The sequence below is a fragment of the Odontesthes bonariensis genome, chromosome 18 (assembly GCF_027942865.1).
Source record: "Odontesthes bonariensis isolate fOdoBon6 chromosome 18, fOdoBon6.hap1, whole genome shotgun sequence".
Classification (NCBI taxonomy): Eukaryota; Metazoa; Chordata; class Actinopteri; order Atheriniformes; family Atherinopsidae; genus Odontesthes; species Odontesthes bonariensis.
Window position 1 is genome coordinate 10806019 of NC_134523.1, and position 26798 is coordinate 10832816.

At 40.7% G+C, this 26798-nt stretch overlaps 1 protein-coding gene across 1 annotated transcript; it reads right to left on the minus strand.

The window, feature by feature from the left end:
• Positions 1 to 11234: 11234 nt before the first annotated feature.
• mrpl3 (mitochondrial ribosomal protein L3) lies at positions 11235 to 24498 on the minus strand. The gene is made up of 10 exons (XM_075449504.1): positions 24270 to 24498; positions 20794 to 20975; positions 20611 to 20702; positions 17314 to 17412; positions 14781 to 14880; positions 14607 to 14667; positions 14253 to 14364; positions 14064 to 14141; positions 13866 to 13943; positions 11235 to 11450 (listed from the first exon to the last, which is right to left on the minus strand). Exons 1-10 carry the CDS (start codon positions 24341 to 24343, stop codon positions 11301 to 11303), a joined length of 1026 nt encoding a protein of 341 aa, XP_075305619.1. The 5' UTR covers positions 24344 to 24498; the 3' UTR covers positions 11235 to 11300.
• Positions 24499 to 26798: the final 2300 nt, after the last annotated feature.

The following is a 26798-nucleotide window of genomic DNA, read 5'->3' on the forward strand; positions in this document are numbered from 1 at the left end:
GCAAGAGGAGAAGCAGGCAGCATGTGGTACATATATGAGAGACTCTGCTCTCTCCTTGTGGACAAAGTAAGCATTGCAACAGAGGAAATGGCCCTGTAGTATATTGATGCTATCTTAGATTTCAAGTTTTAAATCATTATTTAAATCATCTGTTGAAATTGGAGATATTTGCGTCTTTTATTGTGGAGGAAATACTCAACTATAATGATAGCTGTTAAAATCTTTTTGTTGTTAAGAGTTACATGAAATGGTATTTTAAATGTATGTCCATTAGCATGCACTGCTAATGGTTGACTGACTAAATACCAGATTGTTATCAGCCCTATTCTTTGGTGGATGTTTTGCATCCAGGCACCACATATATTCACATCCACACACAATTATTATTATTATTATTATTTTAATTTAAATTTTTTTCATAAAGATGTGTATATAGATTTCACTAGCTATTTGATGTTTCCTGTTGGCAACAGTTTAAGATTTAAGCAAAGATCTACCTTGGAACATAATTTACAAATTATTGTTTGCTCACATACTTTACATAGGCCCTCTGCATCCACGATTGAGCACAATTTATGTAAGACCTGTAGCATATATTTTGCATGTTCATGCACACACACACATTACTCCATTCACTCAGTCACATCGTCCTGTGGTTTGAAACCATCAGTATCCACAGTTATTTTTCATGTACTTGCTGCTGGTGTTGTTGTTGTTTGTCTTTTGTTTTGTTTTCTCATCTTCCTTGAGGTGCTCCTGATGATTATTCGCCTGGTTTCCCCACAGAGGCCATAGGATGTTTTCTGTTTAGTTCTTCTACAGATGTAGCAGCTAGTTGTCCTTTCTTGTCCTTTATCATATTCCCATTTCATTTCTGTGTATCTCTGTCTTTTTCCCCTTTCTTTTTCTTTGCTCTCCCTCTTCCCTTGTCCCTCCGTCAGGTTTGGCATTAATATGTATTAAGTATATATAAAAAAACAAAAATAAATCAGCAGTACTTGGGCATAATGTGTAAAAACACATTATTGTCCCCTCTCTTTATAATTGTAACAAACTTATGTGCATAATTTACGCATTTAAAGTATGCAATAATGTATTATGAATGTCTTTGTGATGCATTCTAAAAATAACCTTCAGGGAAAGTGTTATCACACTTTTTCTTTTCATCATACAACATTTACAACCAAATGAGTATTTAAATATTCTATACGGATGAACAGCAGTTAAACTTCTCAAATAGCCCTCTTGGGTGCTATCGTGCTATAATTTGATATCAGTAGATAGCAGACACTGTATTCACAGAAATTATTGTTTTAGCTATACTTAAAATATAACATTATTCATGCAGTTGAGATCTAGAATGGAGAGGATGTTCTTACTTTTGAAATCAGAACATTACATTACATTACAAAACTTTCCAGTCTTGTATAATACATTTTGAAGATTTCATAATACTATTTGCAAATGTTCATAGTTGGTGTGATCATTTAGAATGGGTTTTTATTAGGTTTTATGAGCATTCATAGTGCTATATATCCCTGTGCCAAAGAGACAACAATGTGTGGACAAATCTGAATCCTGGATTACACAGCACACTATAACTACCAGAACCTCAGATATATGTCTATGTTAAAGAATAATATATATATTCTTTTGGGAAAGTGGAACAGACTCGTTAGGTAAAACTTTAAATGAGGAATAACAGAAAGTCTTTTTTGAAACTGAGATCAGTGCAAATCCAATTTTATCCACAAACGTACATAATTTAAAACATAAATTGAAAGCAACATACCAAATGTAATCCAACAGATGATTGACGATATAAAATGTATGATTCCTGCTCCGCCGGTGTCCAGTTAATTCATTTTTAATACAAACTAATTTGTAACCTTTATATATTCATGTAAACTCTGATTGATTTGGAATACATGCTTGGCAGGTGTGTCAGTCCATTTGCCACAATGAGACTCTTTTTCAGTGTGGTCAACAGCGGCTGCAGCTCCTCTGTTCACTGATTTTCTTTTTTTCCCCCTCCCTGGATGAAAAGCACATTCTAGCTTCTGATGGATGAGGTGAAGGTGAATCTATCCTTCATGCGGCTCTCGTTTATCAGACAGGCTGTGCTGACATGAAAAGAGTAACTGACAGGTTTTTAAAAGGAGCCTGCGTCTCTCAGCAACACTCAGTGACTCTGAAGAGCTCTACCTGCATGGTTTATACTATGTGTCCTAGGTATGTCCCCATTATGTCCAAGGTTTTTTCCATATGCATTTTTTAAATTATTATTCAAAATGCTTTTTTTTTCTGCAGTAAAACGGGATAGATCATCTTTGAAAAGTTTCATTTTGGAGTGACCCTGAAACTTAAAACCTGAAATAGAGAAGAGCTGCTGTGTGAAAAATGTTGCTCGTCTCTGTCTCTGTTGAGCTGCACACTGTTTTTACACTGATCCATAAGCGCCTCATTGACAATGCAAACTACCTGGCAAAGTCCATGCAAATTTCTGAGTGATGGTGTTTGTGTTCTTTGTAACACTCTCTTAAAAACACCACCAGAGAAGTAATTAAAACATTAGCTTAAACTCTTGTTTTGGCTGACCTCAAGTGGATTCAGTTGTTCAAAGTGATACATTGGTGTAGAAGTTGACCCCATGGCTGTGCCATCAAACTATATCATCAGAGGTTTGCATGATTATGGATCAAATTGTGGATAATAAGGTTCAGATGGCAAAATGCTATTAAAAAAAAAGATAAAGGTATAGAATATATTTTTCAAGGCGGGTGTAGCACTCTTGAGAGTTTCAATTTCAAATTTCACATTTCTCAGCAGAATCCTGCATTAATTACCAATCCAGCAACCCACCACTATCTGCGAATTCTGTTCTTATTATCTTAGCTGGGTGTGCATTTGGAGGTTGGTCTAGTGGTGATTTTTATGCAGGACTTGATCACAGGCCAAAAGAATGATCTGCAGCACTCTTCACTGTCCAGTTTTTGTCCTATGAGAAGGTCAGCTGTCACAGTCCACAGCCAGATATAGGAACAATACAGCTTGCTTGAACAATGACTGCTTTAAAATAGCCTCTCGAGCTTGGTCTGTGTAACTCACAGAAGGGACAGATGATATAACTAAGCGACAATGTGTCTCGTCAGACATACTCACCGGTCAGAAGAAAGTAAACCAAGAGTTTCGATGCAGATGTTCTTTCCGCAGACTTTGACTTGCTCACAAACTCAAAACCGGCATTCTAAATGCAGATGTATGACCTTAGACCATGTCAATCATTCAGATCCTGTGAGACGTCACCCTGCTCGACCTGGGCCACATCACTGCGTGTTCGCAGCTCCTGCCTCAACCACTGAGAGGCAGCATTGCCCCACAGTCCAGTCTGTGCTGGCTCAAAAGTGGAACATAAGACCGGCTGGCACTTTGAAACCACAGTTCTGCATCCTCATTAACATTCGCTCTGTGTGGAGTGAGGGAATGTGTGCTGCTTCAACATGATGCTGTGATAACGGATTTTGTTATCACATTGATATCTGGGGGATCTCAGACAATCTCAGGCGTGTTTTAAAGAAATGGGAGCTGGGCTGGAGCACGTTGTGTGTGTTTGTGTAAGAGTGTGTGTCCACAGGATGGACATATTGAGTTCTGCAGTTCATGCTAATCAAGGTTGGACAGATGATATGCCCTCACACTGTATGTGAACATTGTGAATCTTTACATGTGGGAGTGTGTTAACTACTGGAGTGTGCTACTTTTTTGACAGAGTCACGCCTTATTCAAAGCAAAGAATTGCTGACCCAAAACAGATGTTCTGTAACGCACACACACGCACACACACACACACACACACACACGCACACACACACACACACACACACACACACACACACACACACACACATCTCTCCTGAGTTGTCTTCTTTGCAGATTAAATTAGTAGAAAACATACACAATGCAGTGAATGCAGTTTTTCTTAGACAAAACCCAAATCAATACGTAATTATTCTTGATGGGAAAGTTAGAAAAAGCACTTGTGTCATGTCTGTCTAATGTTGATGAACAAAAGGAGGTAATGAGTGTATTGTTCAGAAACATCATGGGCAGTAATTCAATTTTTGCACATAGAGTTTTCAAGTTTCGAAAGATGCTTTGAAGGTATCCAAGCCTACACAATAATATAAGACTCTGCTGCTTCATGTTCTACCTCCTTTTTCTTTTTGTGTCGTTACTTTTGCCATCTCCTCATCTCTGTGAGTCACGCTGAATGGCTTTTTATTCAGTTGTATCATCGCTTTGTGTGCACACGTGGGTGTGTGCATAAAAGGTAACTTTATTACGATTTAATTCCGTTTACACGATTCATGGGAATTCAAGCATAAAAAAGTGGGGCCGTTCTTTTTGAGACACACAAACAAGATCTCCACCACTTCCATTTTGTATCAGGCTGATGACAAAACAGTCATGTGAAAAGCAATTGCCCCCCATGGAAATAGTTGTCCTTTGACAAGAGAAAACTTTATCTATGTTGAAACTCCATGTACTTGAACAACAACACAAGGAAAATGAACCTTTTCTATCATTAATTCAATAGAAATAGGAATTCATGTACCATTCCTCTATGGAAAGAAATAATTGACTTTGCAAGGCTCTTTGTGGGTGTTTTATAGTACATACATCATACATTGGCTAGCTGACATTTTTTTCTTTAAATTCAATACAAATGTCCTTTCCTTGCAAGATGTTTGTGGATTTTTTGTGTGTGTGTCTGTGTGTACTTAATGTTTTATATTCTGACACTACATGTAACTCAGGTTCAGATCAGGACTTTTTTTTCAATATGGCTACATTTCTTCTTTTTGAGCCTCTCCTCAGGCGAGTTGCTAGTGTGCTGAGGATCATGATTATATATGCATGATTTATCTGTCTCTAGGTCATATTTGTCATTATGTTCACTGGCAAAGTCCTTCTCAAAGGTTCTTCAATTAATAGAACACGATATATCATAGCATCCAGTTATTTCTAAGTCGAAATACTTATTAGGTATTAAGAAGTTAAATCAGGTGCTGCTACTCAAATGCACTTGAATAACTGATCATCAGTAAGGATGAGCACCTCCATTAAAGGAGAAGTTTTGCAATTTACTGGTATGACTACAACGCAGAGGTGGAAAGGCATCAGCAATAATCTTAGAAAAGCAGACGTTGCTGCCTATCAATCTGGGAAGGCTTAAAACAAACTTCTTGTCCATCAGAGAGGAAGATTTTTTACAACTGGAAAAACCTTCAAAACAGTCCTGCATCTCAGACTGTACAGGCCTCGGTTAGGATGGTGAATGTTAAAGGTCATGAAAGTACAGTCAGAAAAAGACTGAAGAAGTGTGGCTTGTTTGGAAGGCTTGCCAGGAGAAAGCCTCTTTTCTCTAAAATAGAGAGCCTGACTTATGTTGGGAAGGTTGCGTCTTAGCAAACCAGAAGACCTCTTGAACAACGTCCTTTAGACAGATGAGACAGAAATGGCGATTTTTGGTCATAACGTACAGGGCCATGCTTGAAGAAAACCAAACACAGCATTTCAGCACAAACACCTGATACTAACTGTCGAGCACCGTGGTGGAGGGCTGACGATTTGGGCTTGTTCTGCAGCCACAGGTGCTCCACACCTTGCAGTCTCTGAATCAACCACCAACTCCTCTGTATAGCAAAGTATTGTAGAGTCAAATGTGAAGTCATCTGTCTGACAGCTAAAGCTTGATTGACAGCTAAAGCTTGATTGAAACTAGGTGACAATGAGTCCAAACACAGCGGCAAATCTATAACAGAGTGGCTGAAAAAGAAAAAGCGCTTCAGAGACCCAATCAGTCCAGACCTCCTTAAAAGAGCTGCATAACATGATCTCAATGAACTGAAGTAGTGTTGTAAAAAAGAATCATCACCAATCATGATGTGGGAAACTGACAATGTTTGTGTTGTATTTACCTTATTCCTATTTACCTAATGTATCCCTTTTTTGTCACCTGTATTTTTCAGTAATTTGTGAAGAATATTGAATACACACAGCGGATGCTCTCCAATTTTGTGTAGGCTAATTGACAATTTTGATATACTTCATGTAGTTGATTTTTTTTTTTATCCTTGCGTCATACTGCCTGGTGCTGAAAATCTTGCCAGAAAAATAGTCATTATCTGTTGTTTTGAGTGTATTTAGTTCTTTTAATGGAACATCAAAATCACAAACTGTCACAGGCACCATCAGTGCAGTCATATGCACATCAAAACATGGATAATTCCATAGATTAACCTACACCCCAAGAGTCAGGAATGAAAAAAAATTGCTCTCATTCCTTCCCTCAGACTCCTCTTCCACTCATCATCCCTCTTCACTTTCTCTCCCGCTTCCCCTCCTTTTTCTATCATTTTCCTTTTTCACCTGCAGCAACACCACCCTCTCCACCCCCGTCTTTTAGCCCCTCTCCCTTGGCTTCCGTATTGATTTACTCGACTTCCCGTGGTCACATTCTTGTGGCGAAGGTTTCCGGCTGAAAACCCCTGACATTTACCTCCCAGTCACAACACGGCTCATTTAAAAACCCAACAAAACAGTGCAGGCTTTGGCATGTCAGTGCTCTGCAAGTTACGAGACGACAGCAAACATTTGTAATGGGCTAATGAAACAATTTTCTTTCTCAAAGACCCAAAACTCTGTGCGAGTCAGAGGCCTGAGCACTTTTAGTAAACATCCAAATGCACCTTTAACTTTGTAACCATTCGTGTACCATCTTACTCATTCCTCCCCTGATCTTTGTTACCATGTAGATGTCTCAGATCTAAGGTGTGCTTTAATTGAGAAGTAAGAGGGTATGAGACCTCGTGAAAAAGTGGTAAAAAAATAGACTGCTTTTGTAAGGTCATGTAAGACAAAGTGGGCACACACACACATCTCACACAGACAAAACATCTGAAGGCAGGAAAGGAACACCCACAGCGAGGAAAGTGGGGACCCAAAGACTGCACCCTGCTCTCACTCAGCAGTGCTGGAAGGAAGGAACCAAAATTTACCACCATGGGTGGCAGGTGCGCACACATGCACCCCTGAGACGCAGGTGTGCACAACTGGGAGGGGCTCGCCACAGCAGGATCACTGGCAAAGCCGCTTAGAGGGACGTGTGGGGATAGTTGTGCATGTGAAGTTACAAACTGCCCTCTTTTTCAGTGAAGTCTTCCTGAATTAGAATAAAATGAACAACACATAGAATAAATGTGTGCTCATTGATGGATTTTGGTCACTAGTGCATTTTTTGGCCACTCGTAAACATAATTCCCTGTTCTGTTACTTGTGAAAAGATACATTCTTGTCATTTCTTGCTTTAATTGACATGAGAGCTTATATAAACAAGTTATAATATCATTGCCCGCTGACACAAGTCAGTGTGAAATTGCATTAGCATCCTCTCATTCCCCCTCTTCTCTTCTGTTTAGCGACCCTTCCTTCCTGTCACTGTAAAACCAGCTGTATGACTGAGGGAGTTAATGTGTTCAACAGCCAGCTGTCCCTCAAATAACACACTCAATAATTCATATTGCAAGGCACACACCAGATCTGAGTGTGTGTGTGTGGAGACGCAGGTCAGTTCGACGCTTTGTGTATAAACCCAGCAAGGAACTAGCAACTTAGGTGCTGACCGGCCATAGATGGAGAATTTTGAGGTATTAAAGGAATGCGTGTGTGTGTCATGGATAGAGATGGTCACGGTCTGTGTGTATGCGCAGCAGTGGGAGAGTTTGTGTGTCTGTCCTCTTTACTAATGGAAATCAGATCTCTCATGCGTTGAGCCAGCAGAAGTAGAGCAGTAGATCCATCATGTCAGGGCAGGGTCAGAATCGCAGGCCAACTTTCTCCAAGACACTCAAAGTAATTTCCCCAGAATGTTTAGATTCAGCCAGGATGTGGACGGTTCTTTAATTGGTGAATCCACGCGCATTTAAGGACACGGTATTTGACAAACAGGCGAGGAAATTAGATGGGCAAGGGCAGCAGCTGTGTGTTGTTTTAATCAAAGTAAGTCTGGGATGAAGTTCTGTTTAAAATGAAAGCCCACAAAAAGACCTTTAGTAGTTTCAAGTCCTCTGTTAGTCACATAACAGCACATACAAGCTCACTTCCTGTGACAGTGGTAGAAACTACGATGCTCTATGAGGTAAAACCAATTTCTTTTTTTTGTCAGGGGAGGTTCATTTGAAGGGAGCATTACAATTTCCTCAGTTTCCTGTCAGAAAAAGGATGGGGTGAAAATCTTCTGAGCACAGCTTCCCCTGGCTCTCCAGGCTTTGTGAGGGTCCTTTAAAGTCTTTCTTCGAACATTGGATGCTTTGTTAAACCTTTTCAGTCCATTCCTTGTACCTGTTTATTTTCAGAGGAATATGCTTTGTTTTTCTTTTGTTTATTTATCCACTTAACACTGACCTATGAATCATTCAAGCATAATTACAGACACACACACACACATTGGATGAACCACCGGTGTGTCTACACATAACAGACAACTTTGCAAAGAACCAATTTTCTATTCTATAATAAAGCCCTAATTTAGTACAGTAGTAGCCTATCACAAATAGACATAATTCATTCTCATTTCTTTGCATCGATTAAAAGTAAGTTTGACTGACTTTAAAAAATATTTTTGCACCGCAAAGGGGATTCCCAAAGCGCGGTTAGCCTAAAACTCGGCATATCTCAGCTTGGCGTGCAGTATGTCCTTAAAAACTTTGAGGAAAGTTGATAAGTGCAGGACAAAAGAAGAGCTGGCAGGCCTAAAAACTATCCACAGCTGATGAACAGTATCTCAATCAGCATAATCCTCACAAATGACCCAAGAGATATTTAATTTAAATATACCTTTAATTTATTAGTCCACTGTCCACTTCTGGAGGGATGAATCCTCTCGAAGCCCAGACCTTAACGTTACCAGTGTTGGGTCATCTTGTCAGAGAACAGAACAAAAGGCAGCCAACATCCAAAGAGCTTTGAAATATCCTGGAGAATGGAGAACTACTCCTGAAGAGTACTTAAAGAAATTACAAGAACGCTTGTCTGAAAGGTTTCCGGCTGTGTTGAACAATAAAGGTAATCATGCCAAATATTGACCTTTTAAGCTCATTACACTTTTATAAAGTTTTCTATTTCCAGTTTTCCAGGTAAGATATAAAGAAATGAGGGGTGGCTGAAGACTTTTGCATCGTCCTATATTTCTGGCCCCTTCAAATGCATCTCCCCTCCGCTTTTAACGTTTTCCTGATTAATCATTGAACCAAGGAAACAATATGTCGATTCATTACCAGCATTGGTGTTATTGGCACCACAAGCTGAGAACAAGTCATTTCAGTACTGTAAACTAGCAGGCCTGCTTGACAAGGATTTGACTGCTGAAAGGTTTTCCTCACTGAAGCCATGTCATCGCTTAGCAACCAAGTCTCAGTAAAGTCAATTCAAAGTCTTTTCATTATCCCCTTGGCTGCAAATATGTCACAATAATATTTCATCAAGCTCCGAGGGTGCAGCTACAAACATGGCACGGTGTCTAAAAATGTTGAGAAAATATTGGAACATTTCAGGTTGTAAACTTTCAATCTGCAAATTATCTTTATAGAGTCTGTGTTCGATCCGATTTTATTGACAAAGTAGAAATTAGCTAGTCTAACACGCATGCTAACAGTGTGGCAGTAACTACTGTGTTTGTGTACAGTATGCCTGAAGTCTACATCTCTCCGATGTGCTGCTGCACTGAGAAGAGTTGGGTCAAACTCGTTGACCTAATGAACCTGACATTGACAAACGAAAGCACAGCAGTGGGGTAAAAAAAAAAAAAAACTGCTCTCGCAAATAATGCCAATATGTGTTTATTGATCCCTCTAAATGCATTATTGTTGGGTGGATTATCAGACAGAAGATATTCTAACCCGCAGATCCGCTGCAGCAGAAAGACACTAAAAATAGGTCAGCGGTCCTGCACACGCTGTCTTGAGGAAATCAGAGGCCACAGCTGCACAAATCAGGATGGACTTTGTCTGTGATTTCTGCTCTGGTGCTTTAACAGGCACCAACTCACTCCCCCCCTCGTCCACCCCCACACGAGTCTGCTGATGTGCAGGCTCGGCAGAGCAGGACTTTCAAACGATATCGTTACCATTTCAAAGAGACCAGTGCCTTACAGACCTACAAGCTGTGGGATGTTACACTGAGCAGGACGTAGCTACAAACTGCCTCATCACTGTATTACGTCTTCATGTATAAATGAGGGCCGGCCACTTCACGACCATTTCAGATGGCGAACTGATGTGTGTGGTTTCAATTAGTGAACAGGCACCGATGCTGTGTGCGTGTCCACAGTTGTTGCAGGCTGTCCTGTGAGGCATCACAGCACCACGTCAGTGTTTCAAACAAAAGCCTTGTTGCTGCTGCTGTCAATTACACGGCAGATATAGAGCAGAGGCCAGCACAGAGGGACTGATTCAAACACCTTTGAGACCTTTGAGGATACGAAATAACGAACAGTTGAAAGGACACGATTCTTATTTGATTATTTACTGCCACCCCTTGTCAAAAAAAAAGAAAAAGAGCCATCCACTAAGTGCCAAAAGGGATCTGTCGGCCCCCGAAGTGAGTCTTTCTTATTTAAATATTGCTGTACGTAAACACACAGACTTAAGCGCACAGCGGTTCCTCTTGCAATATTAATGTCCTCATTTATCCTCTTATGCACAAATGTCAACCTTTGTCAGCCTTCATCCCTGCCTCTCCCTCTCCGCCCTCTTTAGATGCCCTCCACACCTTCCACCAGCTCATCTCTCCCCTTCCTTATTCTCCTTTGTGTCTGCTTCCATGCCTTATACCCAATTCATTACTCCCACTCCTACCAACACATTCCCTTCCCTCTTCCGTCTGCATTCTCCTCACTCTTTCCCTTATTGTATCCAGCTCACCCCCACCTCCTCCTTCCCTCTCCTCCATCCTGCATAGATATTGCACATTTGTCCACAGGATCTGCCCCTTGTTTTGTTTCATTGTCGTAGTCCCCCTTTTTCTCTCTGCTTGGGGATCCTCTCGTGACATCATCACTCCTACAGTTACCATGGTTTCAGCAGAAAGGGACACTAATAACTGTTTTGATCAAACAGGCCTTGTGCCACTGTATCTCTGCTTTACACACAAACAAACACAAAAACAAGACAGCCTTAGCAATTACTCTTTATTGAAAGTAAGTGGGCTTGGGTAAAGGTTGCATCCGAGGGAATCTGGGGTCAGGTAAGAGTTAATGATGGCTCCGTGTGAACGAACAAGTTGTCGTCGTACAGATCTTCATCCAGGTCGCCCTCCTCTTCTGTGAGGTATGTGGGAAAAGGAGGGTGGAGCAGGGTGGAACGCCTCGTTGGCAGCGCAGTGTCTCTTACCTGCATCACACACACAGAGCGCTACTTAAACACTGATGCTGGAACAGAAATATCAGGCCAAAAAAGCCAGACCAGTTGATCTGTTTAATCTCTGCTAAATCTATTTAATCTGTTGAATTTGCTGCTGTAATAACCTGCACATGACAGGTGGAAAGTGGCTTAAAAGTTTTAGGTTTGAAAAGCAGAAGAAGGACGGTGGTAAACAGCTTACGTGGATCAAAGCAACTCTTGGCAGAATTATCTCCGTATAAACTCTGTTGAAACAATTTGCTTATGGTCACCCAACAGTCTGCTGAATCTTTATTTATGACAACGCGAGATGAAAAGTAAAGCTGCAGTCACTTTATCTTTTTCCTGATACTTCGTCTCTTTGTAAAAACAGAGGCTGAAGCTGCATGTTCCACGGCAGAAAAATAAATCGTTCTTACTCAAAAACAATCCTCATCTGGGGAATTCTAACGGCGTGGATATAAGGACAGGAAACACTTGAACTCGGCCTGTTATAAACATGACAACGGCGGAGCACGTCTCACGGCTGTCGAGGAACGGAATGAATACAGAGAATGTGACGACTCCGACTGTGACACAATCATCTATTAGCTTGTCAACACAAAGGCTCAAAGGGTGAGATTACAGAAATAAATCAGCACCACAGAAGAGTGATATTTCACAGTGTGCCTACAAGTCACCGTCTCATTACACCGCTGCAAATCCATTTTACATTGACAGTAGAAAAACCCTAAGAACACGGCAGACAAGACTGTACTTGGGGTGGAAAATATCCGTTATCTTTTCTCCCTGAAAGCTCAGGTCGTGTTAATAAATTAGCAGCTCAGTGCACGGCTTGCTCTGCTGTTGTAGGTCAATCTCGCTGAAATCGCGTCCTCTGCACTAAACTTTTTCACTGCCAGTTAAAAAAACGTGCATGCAGGGAAAGCCCGGAGCAGCCCTTCTTCTCTCAGCTCAAAGAGTGCCGTGCCTGCTTTACAGGATTGAAAATTCTGGTCAATACCTCATATATCAAGTACTGTTCAAACGCAGGCCCCCAAGTTTGACAAGACAGCGGTCTTATTATTCATCAAAACAAGCGGTCCTGAGCTGAACAGAGACAAGTCTCTGTACAGCTGACTGTGTAACGAATGTGCAGGAACTATCTGCAAAGTCTAAAGAGCAGCATAGTCCGTCTTACTCTCCAGTCTGATAAGGTGGGAATGTACTGCCATTTATTTTCAGTTGGGTTTTATTTTTCACTAAAAAGTTCAGGCTAGTACTTGGTTGCAGATTCCATATCAAACCAGAGAAGAAACCTGCAAATCGTCCGTTTTTGTCAGAGGTTCCGAGGTTTCCGTACGTCTTGTTCTTGGTGAAAAACAGTCGCGCTGTTGGTGATGGAGACAGAACATAAACGTGCACAGGGGAAAAGAATCTGTGCTCTTCAAGTGGATTGATAATACCCAGTCACGTAATGCCCTCCTGACTGAGACCTGAGCGAATGAAAGGGCAGAAGAATCTGCAGTGATTCTGGGAGAAGACAATTACAAAGTTTCCATATACTGTCCTGAGAGATTTACTGTGTTTAATAACCTACACAGGGACGGAGCTGCGTTTTTATTTCATTACTTTAAATTCGTGTAATAAATGTGCAAATTTCAATTAGATAGTAATCTGATGTAAAAAACGAAATAAAAATGAAGAAATAGAGAGAATCTCAGTAATTATGATGCTTCAAGTGATCAATTTGACTTAGACAGATGGGATAAATAAACATTTATTTAGTGTTCCCACATGAATCACATGGGTTTTCCCCTGGTCGGACACCAATGAATAAGAATTACTGGGCCAAATGATTTTCTAAGTGGTTGTAAAGAACCTTTACAAGCACAGAAATCCACTCAAACCCTTGTATTAGTTTGCTGCAGTTTTAAATGAAAGGTTCCTCATCTACATACGGACACTGGCGTGCCGGGGAGAATAATGAAAAACAAACAACAGTGAACAAACATTAGCAATCTGCATGTGGAGCCTCGGGGAAGTGTAATCTGAAGGGATTCCAGGTGTTTATGTGTAAGGCTGAGATTGGTGAAATGCAAAGAGCATTTGTATTCATTATTGCTTGTCTCCACAACACGTAACAGCCCGCATGTGTGCAGCGCTCACACCCGTGAGGCAAGCACAAAATGCTGACCGAGGAGATGGATGTTGTAGATATTATTAACATCATTAAGGTGCACGCTTCCATTCCCAAACCGAAAAACACACACAGCTGATCCAGCACAGTGTCAATGAAGATTAATCGCACGGTCCTGGAAGTGTAGCAAGGTCACTTGTCGCGAGAACACAAAGCATGCTGGGTTCTACCGTTAACTTCACAAGCCACTTTTGTGTGTGTGTGTGTGAGTGAGAGATCATTTTTACCTTCAGTACACAGTTCTTGTGGCCGGGGACAGAACCTTGAACATACAGCACATTCAACTTGGTATTGACTCTCCATATCTGGAAGACAAAGACACAGAGACGAAGCAGATTAAAAAGTGCTGAACTGTTACAGAAGTCAAGGTCGACCGAGCTTAAAACCAAAAAAAAAAAAACTTGCGCGTTTGTATCTGCATCTACCTTCAGCCCGTGAGCTGTGATGTAGATGTTCCCCATTTGACCGGGCATCTTCTTGCCTTTGAAAACTTTAGCCGGATCCTGAAAGCAGACGATGAACGCCACACATTTTCATACTGTTGGATTGTGATCGGGAAAGCCAACTGTTCGTGGCTGGAATGGATTTCAGAGCGGTACATGTGCACGTCTTACCCCTCCTGGTCCAGAGGCTCCAGGTCTGCGGTGAGTTTTGGTCTGACCATGGGTGGCTGGCTGACCTTTGAATCCCCATCGCTTCATCACACCTTGAAAACCTTTGCCAATGCTGCACAAAAACAACAAGATCCAAATAAACACACGCATATTTTATAATTGCATTTATGCTCATTTAAAGCTTCAGCAATCAAATAAAATATAAATAAAGGGGAGATTGGATTTTTCTAGTGAAGCCAAATACAAATCTAACAACAAAACATGATCTGGCCACTGAGAGAAGGGCAAAAAGTAGGAAAAACAGCCAAAAAGAAGCAGAAGACAGGAGGGAAAAACTGGCAGGACAGAACTTACGATTTGGCTGTGACATCCACATACTGGCCTGGACGGAAATGTGCCGCATACAAAGGAGTGCCTGAACACAAGAAACAAGACTGCTTCAGAAAACCTTCTCCTGAGTTAAAAGAAGACAACAGTATTCTTGTATTTGGCAAGGAAAGAGCAATTAGTTCTGAGGGATCTTTATACCTGGCTTGATGATGGCATTGTCAGAGATTTTGAAGGTGGTGGTTTTCTGTTTTGGAGGCACTCCTGCATTCCTGAACATCTCCATTTCCTGCTCTGACCTCTGTCCGAGGTAGCCATGGAAGGAAAGAGGTTGCACAGGTTGGGAAAAACAAGTAAAAGCAGTCAGCAACAGTTGGACCTTTTCAATATTTTATTCTAATAAAACCTGGGCCGGTTGGAACTGTCCGGGAGCCAAACACACACACACACACACACACGCAGGCATATGCGAGCAGTCTTGGCAGCGAGCGTCTCTGACATTTTGCTTTCACTCTGCTAGTTCTCATCTCAGCGCCTTGAGTCACTCCAAACTCTCCCTCATCCCTTCTGTTGACTGAAAATCAGCCTGCCAAAGCTTCTCCCTCAACAAACTACTTCTGACTGAAGAGCGATGCGGCTGTGTGAGAGGGTTTTAAAACTCGGCAGGTGAAATCCTGACACTGATCCATCAAAAATCCATCAGGACTCAATGAATAAATCACACCTTCATTTACGCATTCTTGCAGCGTCACTTTTTTTTTTTGTACTAAAAAGATGGATGTCCTGCTTATACATACAGTATCAAGAGGTAACTTTCCTGAAAATACCATCTTTACACTTGTCCTTTACCTTTTTTTTTGGGCGGGGGGTCTAGAGTTTTAGTTGAGAATAAGTTTAAAGGCTGATGTCATCCGTCGCCTTAGTTCTTAGTTGCAACTTATTCATTCAAGTGTGAGGCGGTCAAGGGGCCTTAGGGTTTGCTATAGGCGGGACAAAAAAAATCTATTTGAAAGAAGCCATGAAATTTATTGAATTTCGAGAACGACCAGACTGTGAATGTGTATTCATAGAAGGAGTTGAAACAGGATGTCTGATGTGCTCAAGAGAAACAGCAGAAATTTAGTTGTGTATCCATAAAGGTGTTACATTTATTTTTTTATCCAATTCATTTCTCTATGACCAACATGTGAAACGGCTGCTGTGATCCCTAAAAAGGACACTGCTGCCAAACCTCTTGTCTACATCCACCTAAAACACTTAGAATTGGCAAAGCACAAAGAATAACCGGCGTGCTCTGCTCACGGTGGAGACCTTTACGGTTAGTAGAGGAGGCTCCTGCGGGATACTTAAAATAGGAGACTGGGAAGAAGCTTGCAATCATGCCAAACAAGCTGTCAGGTGGGCATTGTACAAACATGTGACACAGTGATGGAGATGCGCAACGAGAAAAAGCCTGGACTACTAGCAAAGTGTTTCAGGAGCAGAGCTGTGAATCTTTGCGGTTCGATTATGACTCACCTTGGTATTAAATCCATCTAAAGATACATCTCCATTTCCTTTTGTAATGACTGTGCCAGGAGACGGAACTGCTCTGAGATGTTAAAACCTGACCTGCCCTTTTTATTTGCTCTTTGCATTCTTACTTCTTTTTTACTTTTTCTTTCTTGGAGATATTTATGAAATATCTAATTTCATTGATTCTGCAACAATGAAATTTCCCTTTGAGATTAATAAAGCATTCAATTCAATCTCAATTACTAAATGACTGCACATAGCAACAGATTAATTAATAAACACAAGAAGTCTGCTCAGTTTAGCTCCCTTTTTTTTTATCTAGTTCTTCCAAAAATTAGACATTAGTCTTGCATATAAAAGTTGCATCTTTTCATCTCCGAGTGACCCCTCCTCAGTACTTTACACACTGTGTGTTACGTATAAGGCTATAGTGACTAATTGACTAACTTGAATTTAATTAGGCTGCAGAGTGCGAGTAGAGCACTTTCAGTGAGGAACAGTGTGCTCATACCGCAGTTCAAAGAACCTCAAAAGCAGCTCCAACCCAAGGTTCTCCATGATTGAATATGTCAGCAGGCTCTCAGCCCTCAAAGCCGCCACACATTTGATGATTCTCTTTCCTCTCTCGGAGTTTGAGTACAAACCATGTTAAATCTTGACTTATTGCTTCGGTTGGCTGTTTTCACGTTTTGTTAGGCCTAAAGACATCCAACGTGGTTACTAAAATGAGCCGTTTTAACACAATAATATCATTTTAAGCATCGAGTTCAGATGCCTGCTTACAAACATATCTTAATCTCTTGCTGTCGACCTCTGTCTTCCATCGCTATATTACTCAAAACATCATAGTAATGTTGGCATAGCCATTTATTACTCACAGATCATCATTATCAGTCAGCTTCAAAGTCCCGGTTACGTTCAGTCGCTCCGTCCATGCAGAATTGTTCACGTCCGCATTGAGATGCATATTGGGAACAAGAACTATCCACATTTCTATTTAGGAGCAGGGTTTAAGGCAATAACTCCCTTTGGTGTGGGCTTTGGGGTTTATAGTCTAGTGAAAGCAGAACCTATTCAGGCTGTCAAGTTTGTTTGTTTTTTCAAGTTGAATCTTTAAGCAAAAGAGAGCTTGATTAAAAGCATCTAAACTTAATTTAAGAGTTAACTGCAAAGTCAGCACCTCCAATGTCACAGCTGATTATCATTTACACATACTTACATGGAATGGTGATACATTTTTCCCCCCTACAATGAGAGCAGCAGTGTTTCCATCATATTCTTCTTTCGACAGGTACTTTATGACATGGCAGTCCTGCACCTGGGAATAAATCAAATAAAAATGAGTTTTTTTTTTTTTTATTAATCAAAAAGACAGTTGGCGCAGTATCTAAAAAGAAAAAAAAAAAAGCAGCCTTCCCGCAATTTTCCAGGCCTCCCGAGCCACGCCATTAAATGCATAAGCAATTAGGTGGAAGTCCCTAGTGTAAAATATGAATATCCGTCCACAGGGCAGATATTTGGCATGACACTGGACTGTAACCGGAGAATCACCTGGGACGCGTATGCATCTCTGCACAGAAAAGAATAGCCAAACCTGGCCTGTATTCGTACTTAGTTCAGATAATACATGTCACAACAGAGCAAAGTGGTGGCAGCGCTTTCACCCCGAAAATGGAAAAAAATTCAATTTTCCACATTTCATTTCCCGCAGACTAATAATGTGACAGCTGCAGAGGAAATGACTGCATGTAACAAAGGTGAATGAGCAGAGGGGGATATTGGTTTCTTTCTGGCTTTGACTGATAATAAGAGACGATGACAAAATCATAAAAAAATATATAAATAATTTTTTGGTCAGTGAAGTTTTATATTAATTACCATAATACATCTGTACAAAGAAAAAGAGCTATAAATCCAGAAAATGAAGAAAGGAAAACACTCGGCTTACAAACCAGCTGTGGTAAAACACTTCAGGCATCATATAGAAATGCATTTAATACATACTCAGACATACATAATCTAACCAAATACCCTGTGCTCTTTTTAACATGTTTGGACCTTTAAAGGGATAGTTTGCCTCTTTTGACATGAAGCTGTATAACATCCAATATTAGCAATGTCGTTTATGAACATTTGCTTACCCCCTGCTGCGTCCTGTGAGCCGAGTTCCAGCATCGTTTTGGCGTTGACGAAGGTTCAAAAGAGTAATACATTTGCAGCACAAAATCGTTCTCCAGGAAAAAGTCAGACGGACCTCACAATCGCTTGGCGCTATTTCCTCTCCCTTCGTATCACAGCGTGCTGCCGCCTGCCGACAGCCGCGCCTGTTACAGAGTTTGCTGCTCGAAAATCAACGATTTTGTGATGCAAATGTATTACTCTTTTGAACGCATATGGTTTTGAGAGGCAAAACGCTTTATTTTTGTGGCCCCAGCCAACTAGCCGGACTACCTTCGTCAACACCAAAACGAGGCTGGAACTCGGCTCACAGGGCGCAGCAGGGGGTAAGAAAATGTTCATAAACGATATTGGATGTCATACAGCTTCATGTCAAAAGAGGCGAACTATCCCATTAATGCTGGCTTTCCTGGCACCCTGTAGCCTATACCTTGATGCTGCTTACGCTCTGAAAGTCAACAGTCTTTGCCCCACCTTTAAGCCACTCTGTAAAACCCAGTGTGTCGGCACCATCAGCTGCCCAGAATAAGCCTGGCTAAGTCAGCGAAACTTGTTACTGTCAGTCCAAACTCTGCTCTAATAAGGTCTGGTAGCACATGAGGGTTATCACTGAACAGACAGTTGGAGCCGGTCTGAAAGGATTTTTCTGCACCAGCTCCCAGAAAGCCAGTACTGTGGAGCAGTTCAGTGGAGCATGAAGAAATAGTCCCACTTCTTTCCATTTCCAACATTTATTGTCCTCAGTTTAGTCTGTTTAAAAGAATTTCGAGGCTCTGAAAGATACAATGTTTCATTTTGCATGAATTAGCAAAAAACTATAGTCATGCCACCCTGAGAATGTTCATTCAGCTTTTTCATTGAGGCTAGTACAAAAATCAAAAAACGGATATGACACAAAATGATCAAATGTAACAAATGTGTCAACTATTTGTGAATGTTCCCTCTATACTTTTAGATGAAGGAGAGGGAAAAAAAGTTACAGAATCACCTTGTAATTTGCATTTCTAAAACCAATACCCGCACAAGTCTAAATATGGAAATGAGTCGGCGGTTAAGAGAGAGCGCTTGCAGGGCTTAAGGAGCTGTTGCACCTGACTGACAGGAAACATGGAATAACAAGAGGGCCGATTAAGAAACTCATTCAAGAACGTAATTCAACACGGAGAACTTAGTGGCGGGAGAAGCGGGGTTGTTTCTAGTCAGCTGTGTCTAAAGTTTGGAGCAAGCACAAACAAAATGAGATGGTTTTTACAAGGGAAACATACAGGTTTTAACGGAAAACTAAAAGTGGTATGCCTTCAAATTACATTGGCAAGGAGATGATGCTGGGACTTTTGTTTGGTGCAGGTCCAATTAAATAGAAATATGACTTCCTGAGAGAAAACAAGGCAATTTCGCCAACCGAAATTGCCTTTTATAATATAGCGGCTGATGTCAGGTAAAGGATCGTGGGGAGGCGACAGTTGTTACCTCAACGGTGCCCACTGAAATTTTTGCCTTTTTTTTCTTATTCCATCAACTTTTTGAAAGGAGGTGTGATGATGCTCTCGCCACAGAGCAAAACACTGTTCAAACTTTCTTCAGGAAGGACAGATCAACTCAACGACGTGGCCGGCAAAACAGTCGGAATCCCGTTCCGATGAACGGTGGGAAATTGAAAATAATGGTCCGTGACAAGCCTCCGCCCTGCAAAGCCGATCTCTCAACTGCTCGACGTGAGAGTTGGAACATGATTGATGAAGAATATTGTTTTTCATTTGTGAAGTCCACGCCTCGAAGAATTCCAACCGTCATAAAAGCCAAAGAAGCTCAACAAAGTTATAACTGGGATTGGGGGGGCGTCTTGATTCAATCATTTTTTTTCCATTCTACTTTATCTTAAAAAGCAAGAACTTTCAATTTTATTGAATTTAGAGGTGTGTTATACAAATTCAGAAGGTTCTGCTATGTTTACAGAAACTCACATCCGATTTTCTCATGATTCCCCTTGCAGTAGTTCGCAATAAACAAAGAGTACAGTGAGAACACCTGTAGTTTATATGCAATTTACTTTACCGATAGAATATTTGATCTGAATAAATCTGACATTGCAAATCTCCTGTTCACACTTTATAGTAATGTAATGACTTTCAAATGCAGGTTCATCTAGAAACCATTGCTATTCTTCCACCACGCTCGACAGAACAACCAATTTATTAGACTTCTTTCTTTGACCCGTTGGTCATTTCAATCTGGATAACAAACGCCAATGCTTATTGTCATTCCAGGAGAATTCCTGTAGGATATCTGGTCAACGGCTGAGGCAAACAAGAAACAGATAAGAGCGTCTCTGTGGTACCTGTAACATGGTGACTGCGTGTCTTTCTCCTGTTTTCGTCCAGATGGGCGCCATGCCTAACTTAACAGCAACTAACCCAACTCTTCGACTCCCTGGGAAGAGGACAGATGAAAAGAATAAATGAGCCAGCCAGCAGGCAGGGGACTCATCGGGAAAACGGCCCTCTCTAATCACGGCACCTACCCTCTGTCCACTCATGTCGTGTCCATGGCTCGTCTTTGAGTGGATTGAGCTTCGCAGCCGTCTGTTCTCTGTATTCCTCTGCCATGCTGTTCCTCATGTATTTCTGGTTGTCCTCTGTGAGGTGTTCGTCAAACCATGTCGTTGTCTTTACAGTCCTAATACAACCCACCAACTGAGCAGGGCTGAAAGAGAAGAATTTAGAGAATTGGGTGAAACAGTTTTCAATCAGTACTAAAGGATAATATTGCACAAATAAACAAGTGGACATTTGTATCCCAGCTGGATTTTTCTCCCATCATCTTACTTTGCTGGCAATTGTACAAAATTCTATTTTAAATGTATTGTTTTGCCAATGAAAATAACATGCAAAAGCGTGCTATCTGATGCACCAACATCACGGACAATCAGTTTGGCAAAAGATATAGTTTTACTGGGAAACCAGAGAATTAGGTCTTTTGATGGAATGACAATGCTGTTCAAGCTTTCCTTCTCACCACGAACTAGGCCAAAGTGTGACGACTGTGGTGCGACAGAACAGCCACTGGCTGCAGGATGCATCTTATTTTCTAAAAAGCAAAAAGCAAAGGGGGATGAAGAACAGCTGCTAGTGCCACCACACTGAAAGCATTTGGAAAATCTTTACATAGACGGCACAGACTCCAGATGTAAAGTAGATGAGCAATGTTCACATTACTTTTGTACACTGAAAAAAAAAAAGAAAAAAAAAGAAAGAAAAACTCAAGGATTTTTCAACCTGGCCCATATTTGCCCTTGCATTTGGAAATAAAGAAAGTACAGTAAGACTGATTGTCTTTCATTTTGGAAGACTTCAACAGATTACAAAGTGAAATAAGTCTGAGATCAACCACACAAAATCATGCAAGTAGGTGCAAGTTACATTTTTCAATCCAGACTTTTAGAGCTCAAACAGTTGAAGAAAAGGATGGTCTCCAGCTTTGTTTGTATTCATTACAATCAGGCGAACAAACCCATACTGAATGGGAACAGCAGTGTCAGCGACTAAACCATTGCATACAATAACACAGAGCAAATGTCAACATCTTGGAGAAGACTTGTGGTGAAGTGTCCCTAAAAGAAAAGTCTTGTTCGGAAATCTTGTGGTAGGTGAAACGGAAGGTTCACTGCATTACACTGTTTCCACCAGAAAGTTATTGTCACATTTGAAACCTGTTTCAGACCCTTCCAGCAACTATTTTCCAAAAAAAAAGCATCTAAGGAAAAATTTTGTAACCTCAAGCTACTTGTTCCTGCAGCCAGCACAGAGGAAAGAGGTAGCATCGATGCATTATTGCAATGATAAGAATGACGGTCTGCTCCAAATATAGTTGAGGACAATTTCATCAAGGAGACGTTGCAACAAACTTGACTGCAGTCTCTGCACAACAGCTGACAATGACATGAATAGAAGTGAGACACGATACTCAAGGGTATTCTGATGCTTCTTATGTCGTGGTGTTTAATGAAAATACAAATGTACATTAATGAAAAAAAACAAAACAACAGCTACACCCTCTTTTATGTCTTAGGTTTATGTTGCATGATGTGATAAAAGATCATGTGGTATTACCGGCTCTTAAAATGAGAAATACTGCCTAAGATGAACAACAACACAACAAAGTGTCATTCATTAAACAAAAAGTAAGTCAAAATGCAAAAGAACTTCGTGAAAAACCAACTACATCCCATGATTTAATAGTTTGCAGAAACTCCTTTAGCAGCAAGAGCGTCAAATGGTGCTAGCTAGCTTACATTTAGCATATTTGGTTTAACAGTTACCTAGCTACTGTATGAATAGATTTTGAGTTGTCTTTAGTAGTCCAGAATTCTTGAACTCATCTATGCACCTGATGGAAGAAAGCACAATGCATGTAGGGGTTGTGGCCTCAAAAGTAAGCAGTAAGTATGCAGTAAGTATTGTGCTATGTGTCTGTGAGGAACAGCAGAGATACTCAACTGTATTTGCATCAAATCTGATTGATTTAGCCAAAACTATGCAATATCTTTTCTTTTTTATCAACCTTTAGTTTTGAAAGATTTCAGATTATATCAGATTATTTCCCCTTAATTTCCATAAATTCCTAGAAATCCCCACGGGAAAGTTTCCCACTTTTTACCCGGAATTTTTCGACCCTACATTTGACTCCAGAATACTTTGGCGTGCAGAGGGGTTCATAGTCGACTCAATGCCTGTTCACTCAACGGTTAGGGCAGATGTTTTAGCAGATGTATCCACATCTGCTAAAACTATCTCCAGTGCCATAGCATCATTCTGTTTAATACCAGTTATACAGTTACCAACCCTTAAGTCAAAGACACTCTTGAGATTTCTCTGGCATAATAAAGCATATTTTTAGGTCAATGGTATTCTGTCCCATTGTTGTCACTTTTACATTGCTGACAGTTAATATCACCTACTTTATGGTGCTTGTCACACAGTCGGTCAAGCAAAGGTGTTAAAATGTGATGGTTTAATCAGCGCTGTCAAATTAAAAGTAGTAACTTACAAAGTTCTGGCAGTACATTCTCATTACGTTTATTACCTTCATCCATTAACGCTGTATATTAATAGGAGGCAGTCCTACATTTCTTTTAATTGTGTTTGAATTCTGGACAAGTGCCCATATCAAATCATGTTAATGTCCAATTTCTCCTGGATAACAAAGTCAAACCCTATCGCAAAGATAAAGCTAGTCAAATACTTTGCCTCTGAGAAAAGAACAGGAAACTAGTCTAGCCCTGCATTTTTGTGATATTAATCTAATTCTTAATATGCCAATTTGTTTACTGCATAATTTTCACTGAAATCTGTCTTGTTGCTTCTGATCTCTGTCTGCCATAGTGTTTTAAATTTACAAAGTTGAAAAAGTGCCATGTATCCGTCTGCTGATGCCTTCTGTTTGATCACTGTAGTGTTTTCCTGCGGAGGAGTAACAAGCAGATCTACAAATGTAGACAGAAGGGCAGTTTGGGCATTTGCAGTACACAGGCTATGTGTGATTACTTAATGATGAATTAATGACTGACATAAAATCATCAGATGGGACTTAACTGACTGGGTGCACTATTGTCACATTAAAGCTATCAACATCGCTAATTTATCACAGTTCAAGCTGAGACTGTCGGGTCATATTTTCTTTTTTATAGAAGCCACAAAATTATTCATCAATATTTCAGAGAGTTCACGGGACATTTTAGGGTTTCCACACAGCTGAACCACAACTCCTCTTTTCGTAACGTTAGACAATATAATCGAGACACCGTAAGCTTATTAGCGATTCATTTTTCATTCAATGTCATATCATTAAAAACTCACCCCATCAACAGGAAGCAGGAACAAAACAGTAGTTGTAAACGTTACTTTACAAAATAATATCAAGTGCGTATTGATAAGAGACGTATCTGCTTCACAGTGAACTGGCCCACCTCCAGCACAACTAGCCACCTAGCATCATTACCTTTCAGCTGGTGCACGAGGAGACATGAGTCGAGTTCCCCGCTGGAGAAGAAACCGGCAGCTCCACCCCGCCATTATGCTTCTTATTCTACACACTAACGCAGATATATAAATACACTACACGTAAACTAAGATGATATAAGGTCACATAACATTTGTTGAAACATGCCTTCGTTCGTTTCCGTCCTGTCACAAATGTCACCCTTGGCACTTCCGGTATTCCATCAAAACAGTTCCGCAGCATCAGGGATAATACCAACCGTTCCGCACATTTTATTTCCCCCCTTTTTTCCCTAATGTATCATTAACAGAGCGATTTTTGGAGGCAAACATCACTTACTTAATAAATCAAATAGACATAAAAGCTATGTCAATATTTTACCGAAATATTTATTTAAAGCAATACTATGTAACATTTCTACCTTAAAATAACAGCTTGAAAAAAATTGTGCGGCTAGAATGAGTTTTAATATTACGGTTGGCCTGTCTCCTATGCCCTTCGGGGGTCTGAGTTGGAAAAACTGCGCTATGTAACTTTGCTGGACCGGCCCGGGAGCGTGTATCCTTTTTCCAACCCAGTTTAGACAAAACCACGCCCACTTCCGCAGTACAGAAGCCGCGTATGCCGACGCGAAGCAGCAGCTACCCATGCAGCAGCTACCCATACGCTATCAACGAAAAGACGTAGCTCGCCTATGTGCTAGGCTATCGGCTATCGCATATCTTTAGTGTGTAAAGCAGTCAGTTTAGTAATGTTAATTTATTGTCATGACAGACAGTGTAGTTTGGTGTACTACGCCACTCTGTTAAATATTCTAAAACGCGATTATGTCCCATCATATTTTTTTGTAGTCTTGAATTCGTTTTGGGAGGCAATTAAAAGATATTAAAGGCAAGCATTAAAGCATTTAAAAGAAACAGACAATAAGTACAGTATATCACAGAAGTAAGTTCAACGTCGACATTTTTTTGAACAAAATTGAATCTGTCTTTTCATGGGACAATCCTTAAGAAATTACACTTTGCTACAATGTAAAGTATTGACTGTGCAGCTTGTATAACAGTGTAAGAGTGTAAATTTACTGTCTCCTCAAAATAATTCAGCACACAGCCATTAATACCTAAGCCACTGGCAACATAAGTAAGTACACAGGGTAAATGATAGAGACTTTGCGCTGCGCGTTCTCGTACTAGTTTCTATTGGGTCAGTCTCTCGCTTCCCGACTAGGCTTCCGTACTGTGGAAGTGGGCGTGGTTTTGTCTAAACTGGGTTGGAAAAAGGATACACGCGGCCCGGGAGCTGAGCGGAAGTACTTCGACTTGCTTTCTGGCACACCTACCGCAAAAACAAATAGACCCCTCTCACGCTCCCAGGTATAAGGCTAAGCTAGCGCGACATTGTCAGTACGATCATCATGGCAGAGGCACCCAAGAAACAGAAGAAGACGTTGACTGATGAAGCAAGGAAGAGAAAGAGAGAGGCCGACAAAGCAAGAGACCGTAACCGCACATGACCTCCAAGCCTGTAGGAGGAGCTCCATAATGAGCTTTTTGAGAAGTTACATCATATTGCTTTAAAAAAGCAATAGGCTTAGTTAAAAAAAAAAATAATTATAGAGAGAGTATTATTGTCCTTCATTAGTGTTCAACACTTGCTTCATCCTATTCAAGGTCAAGGGGAGGGGACACTGGAGCCTATCCCAGCTGCTGAGAGGGCGAGAGGCAGCACCTTGGACAGATCGCCAGACCACAACAGGGCACAACAGGACCGAGACAAAAAAAAACCACACACACTCACACTCACTCATGCGAACCCATACAATCACTAGGAGAACATGCAAACTCCACAGAGAAAGGTCCAGACGGGATTCTATCCAGGAACCCTCGTGCTGTAAGACAATCATTGTTATTATTATTATTCCAGTTTGATCCTTGGAATTATATTAGGTTTCATGGTTGGTTAAGAGTATTTACTAGAGGAAAAGAATATGGTAGGATCTCGTTTTTGGTCATTATAAGTGATACATTTCTTATTAAATTCTTGTTTAGCATAACTGTAACTATCAATTGAAGACACCCCCTACCCGAAAAAATTAAAAAGAAGTAATTTACACTTGCTGTGGAACTATTCTTTCACATTCCTTCACTCTATCTCTGACTCTGCTGATGAGGGTAGTCTCTGAATAGGAAACAGATATCAGGAGGTTCATGAACTGAATACTGATCTGACTGTTAAAGATTGCGGCACGTATGGAGAGTACTCTCAGGACAGCCCAACTTTAGTTTTCCCTAATTGACTGCAATGAAATTGGTAAAATAATGAATTCTTGCATTTGAAATTAATCCAATGCAGTGTGCGTACAAGTGAAAAGAAAGATCTTGCAAACTAGAGTGTTTATGGGCTGACAGTGTGATTTATGTGTGAAAAGAAAGGGTGTGTGACAGTATCAACCACTGTGGAGCTCCAGTTCAGTCAATACTGAAGCATGACCACACACGAAAGAGTCAGAGAAATGTGTATACGTATCTA